This window comes from Aotus nancymaae, unplaced genomic scaffold (genome assembly GCF_030222135.1).
Source record: "Aotus nancymaae isolate 86718 unplaced genomic scaffold, 86718_ANA_hifiasm-v0.15.2.pri h1tg000108l, whole genome shotgun sequence".
Lineage (NCBI taxonomy): Eukaryota > Metazoa > Chordata > Mammalia > Primates > Aotidae > Aotus > Aotus nancymaae.
This window is the reverse complement of record NW_026988523.1, coordinates 15,054,059-15,068,082: the sequence shown is the minus strand read 5'-3', so window position 1 is coordinate 15,068,082 and position 14,024 is coordinate 15,054,059. Positions and strand designations below refer to the sequence as shown.

The window sequence follows — 14,024 nt, the reverse complement described above, 5'->3', positions numbered from 1 at the left end:
TTTCTTTTTTTGGGATGAAGTCTTACCTCTGCAGCCCAGGCTGCAGTGCAGCGGCACAATCTCAGCTCACTACAACCTCCAACCCCTGGGGGTTCAAGCAATTGTCCTGCCTCGGCCTCCCGAGTAGCTGGGATTACAGGTAACTACCACATCGCCTGGCTAATTTTTGTATATATTTAGTAGAGATGGGGTTTCACCATCTTGGCCAGGCTGGGCCTGAACTCCTGATCACATGATCTACCTACCTCAGTCTCCCAAAGTGCTGGGATTACAGGCGGGAGCCACGCCTGGCTTAGCTGCTGTTTCTTAAACTTTATTGTATGTAAGGATCACCTGGGGATCTTGTTAAAATGTAGACTCTGATTCAGTAGATCTAGGGTGGGGCACAAGATTCTGACTTTCTACCAGTTTCCCAGGTGCTAGAGCCTACTAAAAACACTTTATAGCAAAACCCTACACAACAGCGTTGTCTCTAACCACGCCTGGCCTTTAAACATCTTATTCTTTCCTTGTTTTCTTTTGACCTTTATATGCCAGAAACAATTTAACTCATGACAGAAAACAGCCTGTCACTGAACCTGGAATTTTTTGCAGTAACATACATCCGTTAATCCAAATACAGACATTACAGCCAGTTTGTAAAAAAGTTTTCTGTAATGCTATTTATATACATTGCATGTTATATTTACTCATCTTTTTTTTCTCTGCATTGACAATTTGCCCACAGTGGAAATTCTTCATGAAATTCACTTACATCATCATCCTCACCACCATCATCATCCTTATCCTTCTTCTTCTTGTCTTTTGGTGGAGGAACAAAGTGGGTCATCTGAATGCAGTCTTCCAGGAAATATTCTGCCAGGGACAATCCAGTCGGGTAAGTATGATCAACTTTCATAACAGAGCAGACTCAAATTCATTTGCTAATTCATAGTTCAAAACAATACCCACTCAGTCTGATTCCTCACAAATGTCAAAAAATTCTAGTAGCAATAGCCTTATTTTCCTAATCAAACTCAGTGTTTTCCTTTCTCAGACCTTGCAGGAGGGTGAGCTATCTTTTACACGTTTCCACAGAGCCAGTTGGGGTATCCTCTGTGCATATTATTTACGGAATGCCCATTGTGCACAAGAACTATGCTATGTATAGCATAGTATGGGAGTTATATATGGAAATAACTTCAATACAACAATACACCACAGTTCATCCTTCCTTTATCAGTATGCACACACAAAGTGGTTTCTTTCTAATCAATCTGAAGAAGGATCTCAATGCAAGGACTGTAAGATCTGCTGAGCAGTTATGCCTGTGATTCTCAGATGGCTCCAGAATGTCTTTATAATAAAAACATGCTCTATATCCAGACTCCTAAAGTGCCATTCTCATCACATCATATTAAGACTACATCCTCTCAGTGACTTACTCCTCATGATGTTAGAACTTGATCACTTGTGGTATTGTGGTAATGTCTGCCAAGTTTCTTCATTATAAAGTTACTCCTTTCCCCTGCTTCCCATACTGTACTCTTAAGAAGTTATTAAACACAGCCCACTATGGGGTTATGAAGTTCAGGCTCACTTGTTTGAAAAATAGGGAGAACATTTACATAATTATTTGAAATTCTTTTCTAAGACAGGCATGCCACTATTCTCTTTATTAAACCACATATTTACATATCAGTATAGAGACATAAATATTTTACATTTTGGTAATTCAATACCATGTTATTTTTTTCCTCAAACTATTCCAGCTTTGACCATTGGGAGCTCTTACAGGCTAGCTCCTGTGTCCCTTTACCCCATCATTATGGGCTTCTTTAAGCACTCCCTTACTTTAAGGCACATTGATGTTCAGGCTCATTTCTGTGTATTTGATTTTATCCTAGAAGCAAACCCTTTCTCCAGGAATACCTGGCTCCTTTAATTGGAGAATGGCATTAAAAACAAAATCTGGATGTGGGGCATATCCCTTTCTATTGGGTGTCACTGCTTCTACTCCTGTTCAGCAGACAAAGCTAGAAAAAAATGTTTAAGTATGCTAACACAGGTATCCACACCTATCTATAATTATTTCTATACCTATCCATTTGTATCTCCGTTTAGCTAAACACAAGTTCACACCAATTTTTGATTCTAATCCAGTACCATATGGTTTGTTCCAGCAATCCCAATTATCCTTAACTTCTCTTTCTAGTAGTAAGAAACTGAGCTCCCACCACTTGCATCCATTTACTCGTTATGTCAATCCTAGTATACACGTACAGCAGTTTTAGAATTAACCCGTACCCCTGTGAAATACACCTGGCTTAGCATGCTGGCATAGCTATAACATCATTTCATTATCTACCTATACTGTTTATCTCTTAATTTTCATGCCCTCAATTAGAATGTGGCCATAATTCTTTTTTTTGTCTTTTACTCCCCAAACAAAGCTACCAGATGACTGTCCTAGAAAACTGTGAGAACAACTCCTAAAGATAGTAAAGAAGGCTGAATGCAGTGGCTCTCGCCTGTAATGCCAGAACTTTGGGAGGCCGAGGCAGGCTGATTGCTTGAGTTCAGGAGTTTGAGACCAGCTTGGGCAACAGGGTGAGACATTGTCTCTGCAAAAAATTAGCCAGGTTCAGTGGTGTGCACCTGTGATCCCAGCTACTTAGGAAGCTGAGAGGGGAGGACTAGTTGAGCCTGGGAGGAAGAGATTGCAGTGAGCCAAGATTGCACCACTGCACTCTAGCCTGGGTGACACAGAGTGAGACCCTGTCTCAGAAAAACAAAAAGATACCAAAGAATTCTCATGTGAGCCAAGATTGCACCACTGCACTCTAGCCTGGGTGACATAGACTGAGACCCTGTCTCAGAAAAACAAAAAGATACCAAAGAATTCTCATGTACCAGAATACATAACCTTGAAATACTTCCCTAAATCTTAATTCAAAATCTAGTTGCTCAGGCTCTAAAAAAGATTCTTAATTTGATCCTGGCTACTTAAACTTTTAATAGTATTTCCTATATTTACCTAAATACCACAGTGATTTCCATAATTTTTATAAGTTTGGCCACAAGTAATGGTCTTTTCGGAAACTTACTGGATACGCGCACTACTAAAATAGCAAATGAAACCTGGTCTCACTTCTCGGAATGTATAAAATCACAGACAAGAAACTCCTCAAAAATGCTGATACATTTGACACTGTTATTTGGTCTGTATTTTAAATATAATTTTAACTCCAACCTCCAGGATTAAGAAAATCCAAACCCTACTGCACAGAAGATGTTCCTATCCCACCCCAACAATATTACCTTGAACTGGGTAAGTCCTCCCATAAACTTCTATGATTGGGCAATTGAAGAAATATTCACAGAACATGCTGGTATCAATAGTAGCGGACATAAGAACAATGCGAACCTCAGGATAAGCCTGAACCACATCACGCAGTACTACCAAAAGGAAGTCAGTCTATTAAAACACAAACACAACAATTTTTAAATTACATTAAGTTTATACAACAAGTTATGCCTTAAAGAGTTATACAGCCTCAAAACATGAGTTTAATTCAATTTCTTATATGACTCACAGAAATGCAAGAAAAAGGACCACAGTGGTATACAATAATAATTTTTAAGAACAGTTGTAGCCTAATAGTTGTCGAGATTAGAAATGAGTGCTATTTAGGTAGGGGGAAAGGAAGAAGGAAAAAAAATCACTAAAGAGAGCAAAGATTTCATCTCAAAATGTTCAATGAAATCTAAATTTGCAGAAGCATAACCTCAGCAAAAATGGAAAAGCCGTAAGTCAAAATTCAGCTATCCGATGATCCGATCATCTGTAAAGCTAATTTCTAAAATAGTGAAAAAGTCTTATTTGGTTCAAACAAAAGAATTACGTAAATCATTTATCAACCTAACAACATGAAAGCTAAAACTGATAAAACTTTTATCTGGCTATATGGTTCTCTCTACCCCTTTCTACCTCCAAGTACCAACATCCTGATTCTTATGTTTCTTATTCCTGTATAGTCTCATCTATATGAATATCCAAAAACACACAAATATGTGTATGTCTTTTAGAGATGGGGGTCTCTGTTGCCAAGGCTGGAGTGCAGTGGCTATTCCTAAACTTGATCATAGCAGAAAGCAACCTCAAACTCCTGGGCTCAAGTGATTCATCTCAGCCTCCTGAGTAGCTGGGACTATAGGCGCAGGCCATTGCATCAACTATATTTTTATATTTTTATCTTTCAGATACAGTCTCACTCTGCCACCCAGGCTGGAGTGCACTCGTGTAATCTTGGCTTACTGCAACCTCCATCTCCAGAGTTCAAGTGATTCTCATGCCTCAGGCTCCTGAGGAGCTGGCATAATGGACGCTCGCCACCATGCCCTGCTAGTGTTTTGTATTTTTAGTAGAGACAGGGTTTCACCATGTTGGCCAAGCTGGTCTCAAACTCCTGGCCTCAAGTGATCCACCCGCCTCAGCTGACTATATTTTTAAATTTTACTTACTTTATAGAAATGCACATTTTATGTTTTCTTGGGATTTCCATTTTTACATACAACAGCACTGCTAAGATTCATCCACATATTACTATACTCATCCTTTCTGAAGACTGTTTACTGTCCCAGTATCAGTTAATTCACTTTCTCTTGCACATATCTGGCTTGTTTTCAGGATTTACTAACGTGAACATTTGCTACCATGAACATTCTTGTTTATGTCTAAACAGGAGTGCTAAACATATCCAAGTTTCTGTAGGTTAAGTGTGGGTATGGAATTGCCAAGTTATAGGGTAAGCAATTGCTGAACTTCAGGAGATAATGCTAAATGATTTTCCTAAGTAATTCCATTATTTATGTATCTCCATGAGCAGTGGAGAGATTCTGCTCATCTGCATACTCTCCAACACTTTATCTTTTTTTTTTGAGACTGAGTTTTGCTCTGTCACCCAGGCTAGAGTGCAGTGGTGCAATCTTGGTTCACTGCAACCTGTGCCTGCTGGGTTCAAGCAATTCTCCTGCCTCAGCCTCCCCAGTATCTAGGACTACAGGCATGCGCCAAGCCCGGCTAATTGTGTGTGTATTTTTTTTTTTTTTTAAAGTAGAGAGTTTCACCATGCTGGTCGAGCTGGTCTTGAACTCCTGACCTCACGATCCGCCCAACTCAACCTCCCAAAGTGCTGGGATTATAGGCGTTAGCCACCATGCCCAGCCAAGTGCTACTTTTTAATTAAATAAATGGATATAAAGCAGTGTCTTGTTGTGGTCTAGATCTATACTTTCCTATTAGTCCCAATGAGATTGAATAATATCTCCATGTTTATTAACCAAGTATTTCCTCTTCTATAAAAATGCCTGTATTTTCACTCATTCTTCTTCTAAGTTGTTTAAACTTCTATGATTTGTAGAAGTTGCTTTTATATTCCTATACTAACATAGTGGAATCTTCCAGCTTGTGGTTTTCCTGCAAGTATCTTTTGAATAAACAAATGACCTTAATATAGAATATACTGATCTTTTATTTCAAGGTTAGTGCATTTCATGTTTTCAGAAGTCCTTTCTGAAGAAAAGCATGTTGTAAACATTTTAGATATTCCGGGTTAAGTATGTTTAATTTCACCTTTTTAAATGTGTTATTAGAGAAATTTAAATTATCTATGTGGCTTACATATTTCTATTGGACAGAACTGTCTAGAAGATGCTTATTTATATCTTCTACTTCAGTGTTTGAAAAACTCATGTGTCAACACGTTTAAACTTCTCCATCTATATGGAGTTGATTTCTGTATTTAGTTATGAGGTAGGGAACTGATTTCAACTACTCTGAAATAACATTTGTTTCCAGTTCTATTCATAGCTCATTCCTTTTCACTAATCTGACATGCCACCACTGTCTCATAACAATGTTGCATGTACATACAATATACAATCTGCTTCTGTACCCTGTCTTATTCTACCTGTCAACTCACGTACCTCACTGTCTCGATTATTTGAGCTTCAAAACAAGTCTTCTTATCTTTAAGGCAAGATTCTCCATTCTGCTCTTCTTCGGAAGTACTAGTTATTTGGGGCCATAAAGCTATCTTACTAAGTATTTACAGTCATCTCATCAAATTTTATGGAAGACTTTGCCGGGATTTTAATTAGAATTGCATTCTAACTGTGGATCAACTTGAGAACAGTTGATATGACATTAAATCCTTCTGTACAGGAACATAGTCTATACTGTTCCAGCGTCTTGTAATAGAACTTATCTTTCTTCTAGAGATCTTACGTGTTTTTTTTTGTTCCTAGGTACTGAATACTTTTGACTACTATAATGCTATTTTTTTTTTTTGTTTTTTTTTTCTAGCTGTTTGTGTAAGAATAAAAGGAATGTGGAAAAAACAAAAAATCTAAAGAATGCAACTGACTTTGGTGTATTTATATTAACCTTTCATCCAGCCATACTGTTAAATTCTTCTATTATTTGTAATAATTGGACTATAACTGCTCTTGGGTTTTCCATGTAAGATGACAAAACTAGGTAAGATTTATCTTTAAAGAGAACATGAAAAGTTTCTGCAGGTCAGGCACGGTGGCTCACGCCTATAATCCCAGCAGTGTGGGAGGCTGAGATAGGTGGATCACCTGAGGTTAGGAGTTTGAGACCAGCCTGGCCAACATGGTGAAACCCTGTCTCTATCAGTTGGGTGTGGTAGCGGGTGCCTGTAGTCCCAGCTACCTGGGAGGCTGAGGCAGGAGAACTGCTTGAACCCGGCAGGCAGAGGTCACAGTGAGCTGAGATCACGCCAATGTACTCCAGCCTGGGTGACAAAATGAAACTCAATCTCAAAACAAAAACAAAAACCCATTATAAAATCTATCATAAACTTCTAATTCAAAGAAAAACAAGTCATAAAAATTCCATCAACTATTTAGTTCAACTGCTCAATTATTCCAGCTATTAGTGATCACTGCAGTTATACTTTATGACATAAAAGGTCTTCATTTTCAAAGTGCTTTCTCTAAGTTAACAATAAAAGATTATTCAATCTTGCTAAAAAAAAGATTTCAACATCTTAGTGATTGAAGTTCATGATGTTGATGATGAAAGCAGGAAAGAAAGAGAAAACAAAGACATTCTACACAATCTCTCTTAACTTGGAAACAGTAGCATTAGTACCTTACTGTATCTTTCCAGTTACTTACATTAATGTCTCTTTCATGTATTTCATCTACAATTACATGACTGATTCCTCGAATGCCTGCTTCTAATTTTCTTAGGAGCACACCTTGAAAAGAAAATCAACAAACTATAGAAGAGTTCAAAGAAGCAAATCTCTGGACAATTATCTATATTTCAACTGAGATACCCCAGAACATCATTTTAGGAAATAATCACATATACATCTGTGATAGTGTACCATGAGGTATCTTCCCCACCCCTCAACTGATTTTATGATTTCATTTTCTCTAAGCTACAACATCTAATGGGTATATCATATGCTCCATGAAGGAAAAATCTACCAAAAGTTTTATTTAAACAAGAAATCTGAGACTGGTTCATTATTTCTTTCTAGCCATTCTGTTTTGCTACCAAATTTTCTTCATAAACCCCAAATAAAAGATCAAAATACATTACTGACCTACAGTACAAAACATTATACTGGCGTGAGGACGAGGAAGTATAGACTCAAATCGAACACTGTAGCCACAGCTTTTTCCAGGCTCTTCTCCTCTCTCAAATGCAACTCGCTCTGCCACAGAAACCGCACTGATTCTTCTGGGCTGAGACAGAAAAAAAAAAAAAGTGACTTAACAACTACGAAATTAGATACCCTTGTTTATTAGGGTTTTTGAAATATCATGCTAAATCTGTGCTACTGCCAGCTGAATAATTGCAAACAAAAAAACAGTAAATGTACAAAATTACTATTTGTTTCTACAGCATACATTTTAAAAATGTTTACATTTTGTATATAAAATGATTCTATAATTTGTCATTACCCCCAACTAATAAATAGTATACAAAGTGATTTACAGGTAGGGAACAGGGCACAGCATACGCACGGGTTTGTTTTCCTAACTGACTGCCACACTAAAAACACACTTTTAGGAAATTATTTAACTGAGACATTATGGGAATCAGGAAGGTGAACAATTAATTGCCTTCTTTGCCATAGGTACTGTGACCACCTTTTGCTCATTTATTAACTCAGTAATCAAGCATTCACTGCACTTTTGCATCACGAGTCAGAGAAGGTGCTAGAGATAGGCAGGAAATGGAAATCATTATTTTTGATAAGCTCACAACAGTAGGAAAAACTGAGTGTGTATTGCTATTTCCAACAATAAATCTGCAAAACTCTAAGGGGAATGCTATAGGCTAATGTTTAAGTGTTGGACCTTTTTATGAAAACTCTTCTCAAGTGTTTCCACGTCTTCTAAGTACACAAAACAATCTTTACTTGGTGGATATTATGGCTATTAGGACATGCCTAATGTATAGCTACAGAGGTACACCAAGATTTATGTACTGTATGCTTTTAAGTTGCCTTGGATTAGATTCTGTCTAAAAGTTCCTGATGACAGGCTGTATTTCAGCTCCTTGCTTAAGAAAACATTTTCTGAGTTTAGATTTACTTTAAGTACCTATTTGATATTGCATATTAGGAACCTGACTAGGAAACCAGAGGCTGATACAAGATTTAATATAAAACATGGTTTTGGCCGGGTGTGGTGGCTCATGAGGTCAAGAGATCGAGACCATCCTGGTCCACATGGTGAAACCCCGTCTCTATTAAAAATACAAAAAATTAGCTGGGCATGGTGGCGCTTGCCTGTAATCCCAGCTACTCAGGAGGCTGAGGCAGGAGAATTGCCTGAACCCAGGAGGCGGAGGTTGCGGGTGAGCCGAGATCGTGCCATTGCACTCCAGCCTGGGTAACAAGAGTGACACTCGGTCTCAAAAACAAAACAAAACAAAACATGGTTTTAATTTCTATTCTCCTAATACATGAGTTAATTAGGGTAAGAGGCTATATACTATTACCTAGCTTATATTATCCTGACAATAAAGATAAAAGAGATTGAAAGCTGCCTTGCTGAACACACTGTATTTTACTGATCATTATCTCCTTTATACTAAACAATCTTTTCAATAATCTTACTTAGCAATGGATAAGGATTTTTCTAGCTTTGTCACCATTTTCTTAAATTTCTCTGTAACTTCAGCTTTTAAGAAGAATTTCATAGAAATTAAGTTCTGAAGGTTCAACTACTGTAAGTCAGATTAGCTGTTTAAGTATCAACAAATCATATATATATACACACCTTCATCCAGACATTTAATTAGTGAGAACAAAATGAGACACAGACAGTACTCTGTACCTCAGTTACCCTGAAAAAGAGTGTTACATGAAAGTATGATCTCTGTATCTGTCCATCAAAAGGGTTCTATGTACTTGAGTCAAGGAATGTGAAAATGTTATTTCACTAAAGGTACAAAATGTAACCACCAAGTTTTGTGTCCTTTCAAAAAAGTTGCTTGTATTCTACAACTAACAGGTAAATGCTTGATACTACTAACATCCCTCTTTTCTACTATTGTCTTTTTCTTCTTTTTTCTAACATTTCTACTAACAGCTGGCTTCTAGAGACTCAAAATCTCTTAGGGCATCTGACTCTTCAGAGGTGTGTTCACATGCTACTGGTACTCAAGAGATTGCTTTGTCACACTAGGGTTATTTTCAAGTCTATGATCCTTGTGGTTTCCAGATTACTCCTAAAATGAACATGGGCAGGAGATGGGTCAGCTCCCTAAGCAGTTATCTATTTTAGTTCTTAACCACAAAACACAAATGTCTTAAATCCCAAGGAAGCCATGATAGAGATTTTAAATACTAATACAGGAGGTGCTAAAAAACCGTGATCAAAAGTGCTTTTTGCTAAATTTTTCTAAGTAGGACTAGAACGTTAATTTCAAGACAACTATTCCAACAACAAGGAATCAAATGACCCCGCAATCTCTTTCCCGTATTTTATATGCTTGTCTGATTTACCAACTCCCAGTTTCCTCAAAGCCCTTGACTTAAACAAAACACATTTAAAATACATACAAAAATGATCAGTGTTTTTAATTCCTAGTTGATTTGACTAGAAATCTGTAATTTTTCTTGGGGGGAGTATGGCAAAATGCATAAAAGTTAAAATATGCATACTCTTTGACCCAACAATTCTATGTCTAGGAATTTAATCCAATTATTCAAATTAGTATATGAAAATCTATGTACAAGTATATTCATCCCAGCATATATAATACAGAAACACCAGAAACAATCTTTAAGCCAGGTGCAGTAGCTAGTCACTGAACTCCAACATTTTGGGAGGCCAAGGCAGGAGGAATGCTGGAGGCAATGAGTTCAAGACCAGCCTGGCAATACTGAGACACCATCTCTACAAAGATAATAAACATAAGCTGGGTCTGGTGGCAGAGGGGAGAGTCAGGCTGGAGGATTGCTTGGTCTGAAAGTTTGAGGTTGCAGTGAGCAATGGCGGTGTTGCTGCATTCCCAACAGAGTGAGACCCTATCTCTCAAGAAACAAAAAACCTTTAAAATGTACATCATTTAAGAAGAAAGTGGGCCAGGCACAGTGGCTCACGCCTGTAATCCCAGCACTTTGGGAGCCCAAGGAAGGCGGATCACCTGAGGTCACGACTTTCAGTCTGGCCTACATGGTGAAACTCCGTCTGTACTAAAAGTACAAACAATTAGCTGGGTGTGGTGGTGGGCACCTGTAATCTCAGCTACTCAGGAGGCTGAGGCAACAGAATCACTTGAACCTGGGAGGCAGAGATTGCAATGAGCCGAGATCACACCATTGCACTTCAGGCTGGGCAAAAAGAGTGAAATTCTGTCATAAATAAAAAAAGTTTTTTAAAAAGGGATATACATAAAATGAAAAATTATGGAACTAAAAATCATACTCTTGCTGTAGTATTACAATATGTTGTTACATAAAGGGACAGGTTGAAAGTATACTATGCATACATTAAAGTTTATCCTTGTGGTGAAAGGGCACATACCAAAAAGGATTCCTTCTAGATAGTGGCCACCAAGCCTGGCTTGGGTTTTTAATTTTTTTTTGAGATGGGAGTTTCGCTCTTATTGCCCAGGCTGGAGTCCGACAGTGCAATTTCGGCTCACGGTAACCTCCATCATCTGGGGTTCAAGCAATTCTCTTGCCTCAGCCTCCCAAGTAGCTTGGATTACAGGCATGAGCCACCACGCCCAGCTAATTTTTTGTATTTTTAGTAGAGACGGGGTTTCATGTTAGTCAGGCTGGTCTTGAACTCCCAACCTCAGGTGATCTACCCACCTCAGCCTCCCAAAGTGCTGGGATTTACTGTCGTGAGCCACTGTGCCCGGCCAAGGTTTCGGATTTTTAAAAAATTATTCTATTTAAAAATTTTCCCCAAGGTGTACGCATTACTCTTGTAGTATACAAAAAGCAATTAAAAATTATCTTCTAATTCTTAATATAATTCTTAGCTCAGTAGAAATATTCACAGGACAGGCATTTTGTGTGGGACAATGCGTAAAGTGACAGTACTAATGAATGTTTAAACACTTTTCAGCTTGCATGCCACCTTACAGTGTATGAGGACGTTCTACTTATCCCTTAAATAGTCTATCACTTTTCCCTTGATCTTCTGTGCTTAAATAATTATTTTATGTATTTGGCTACAGTGACTAAATACAAGGCAAGGCTCACAGGTAAAACAAGTTCTAACTATATCTGCAGGGCCACTTCTACTACAATGATAATAGAAGTATTCTATATTCCTCAAATATAAATAAAAATCAAGAACACAGAGACATCCAGAAATTACACTATCTGTGTCATATAACAGTAAAAAACATGGTGGCACTCATGTCTTATTTATGCTTTGCAATACTAGTAAAATCTTTTCCCGTTTCATTCTAGTAGATTAAAAACACAAGCTCAAAGAGGTTATTCTTCCTAGGGACACATAAATGACTTAGGACTTCAAATTTTCTTTACTTCCAATCTACTCCTTTCTCCAATTATTTTACCTTTTATTATTTTAACTATGCTACACTTGTATTATTAAATATGTTTAAAAATCAAACGAAAAAAGTGAGGTTAGAAAGTACCAGTGATGAAAGCAAAGGATAATGTTCTTCCAACAGAAAACAAAAGAATAGTTACCAACTGTCCTCCAGATATGTGCTTTTAATTTTCACTGCATGTATCTGTTGATCTCATTTTTTCTTTAGAATTTTACTACTCTTGCCTGGAGTCCAGACATAGTAGTAAGGTAGTTTTAGTGAGTGCTCAGTAAATATTACTAGAGCACTCACTAAAACTACTATGTACCAGGTACTGATAACACTTTCCATACCAGAAGAGGTTGGAGATCTCTCCCAAATTGTTATTTTGTAGTATTCTAGAATCCATACCTTTTGACATTTATCCAGAACTAGAACAATTTTTTCCATCTTTCAGAACTGAAATATTCTAAAGTTCTAAAAGGTCTCAACTTTGCTTTTTTTAACTAGTGTTAAATACACAGTAATGAGACTAAAGCTGCCATTTAATGTCAAGATTCCTAACACACTAGATACTAAAAAATATTATCAGGCTCCAACATCTCCTCAAGTTCTGATTTTATTTTACATAAAGAATCCTAAAATGATGGTACTATGGGATGAGTACAGGATTGACAAAATTGCATTAGTTTAATGTGCTTGATTTACATTCTGCAATTATAATTCATCTCTTTCAAATAACTTAAAGGTAAAAGACAACTATTTCCTACTTAAAATTTTCTGCAGCTGGGCCTTGTGGCTCACACTTGCAATCCCAGCACTTTGGGAGGCCAAGGAAGGCAGATCACCTGAGGTTGGGAGTTTGAGACCAGCCTGACCAACATGGAGAAACCTTGTCTCTATTAAAAATACAAAATTAGCCAGGCATGGTGGCACATGCCTGCAATCCCAGATACTCAGAAGGCTGGGGCAGGAGAATTGCTTGAACCCAGGAGGCAGAAGCTGCAGTGAGCCGACACTGTGCCATTGCACTCCAGCCTGGGCAACAAGAATGAAACTCCATCTTAAAAAAAATTTTTTGCTGCATGCAGCCCACAGGTTTTAAGTGGCTTGAGTATGGATAGCCTTGAAGGATAGAATTCAGTGAGTATGGCTGGGAATTTACACCCAGGCTGATGTATGGTTTGACCTACTCATTCTGTTCTACTCCAGTCCGTAACTCTAAACTTGTGCTCTGTGAACTGAGGTAACACACTTAAAGCGGGAACAGAAAAAAACTTTCTAATACTTAGCTGATCATGTGGTTTCCTATAGATGGCTACAAGTGAAAAGTAAGGGAAAAATGATTCAACAGTGGTATTACTACAAAAATAACTAATGCTATCTCAGACTGTGCAAACAGAAGTACTGTGAACTAAAAACATTAATAATGAAAAACTATATTCTATAGTAATAGCCAATCAGCATGCTCAGGCCTACTTTTCATACTACAGGTAGGATGCTATAATGAATTTAAATGTGTTTAACTGAATCTTAAACATACCTTACCTTCATGGCTGAACTATAAATGTTTAGACATTCAAACTAAGTACATACTCAAGCACAATATAGTTTTTTTCCCTGAGACAGAGTTCCACTCTTGTTGACCAGATTGGAGTGCAGTGGTGTGATCTCAGCTCACTGCATCCTCTACCTCCCACGTTCAAGCAATTCTCCTGCCTCATCCTCCCAACTAGCTGGGATCACTGCCTCGTGTCACTATGCCCAGCCAGTTTTTTGTATTTTTAGTAGAGAAGGGGTTTTGCCATGTTGGCCTTGAACTCCTGACCTCAGGTGATCCGCCCACCTCAGTCTCCCCAAGTGCTGAGATTACAGGTGTGAGCCATTGCACCTGGCCAAAATATAGGTTAAAATTTTGAAGACTTGTTACAGCTAAGAGGTATGAGACTGATTTTGGGACAAACACTAGGACAGA

The 14,024-nt window shown here is 37.9% G+C and overlaps 1 protein-coding gene across 3 annotated transcripts in view; it reads right to left on the bottom strand.

Annotated features, from left to right (window-relative positions):
* DHX9 (DExH-box helicase 9) overlaps positions 1–14,024 on the bottom strand; it is a 47,883-nt gene that overhangs the window by 13,678 nt on the left and 20,181 nt on the right. For all 3 annotated transcript variants that reach the window (XM_012444547.2, XM_064370561.1, XM_064370562.1), the window contains 4 exons: positions 7,623–7,764; positions 7,186–7,268; positions 3,301–3,457; positions 755–855 (listed from right to left, as the gene is read on the bottom strand). In XM_012444547.2, coding sequence (XP_012299970.2) covers positions 755–855; positions 3,301–3,457; positions 7,186–7,268; positions 7,623–7,764 — 483 coding nt within the window. The remainder of the gene's footprint in view (positions 1–754; positions 856–3,300; positions 3,458–7,185; positions 7,269–7,622; positions 7,765–14,024) is intronic.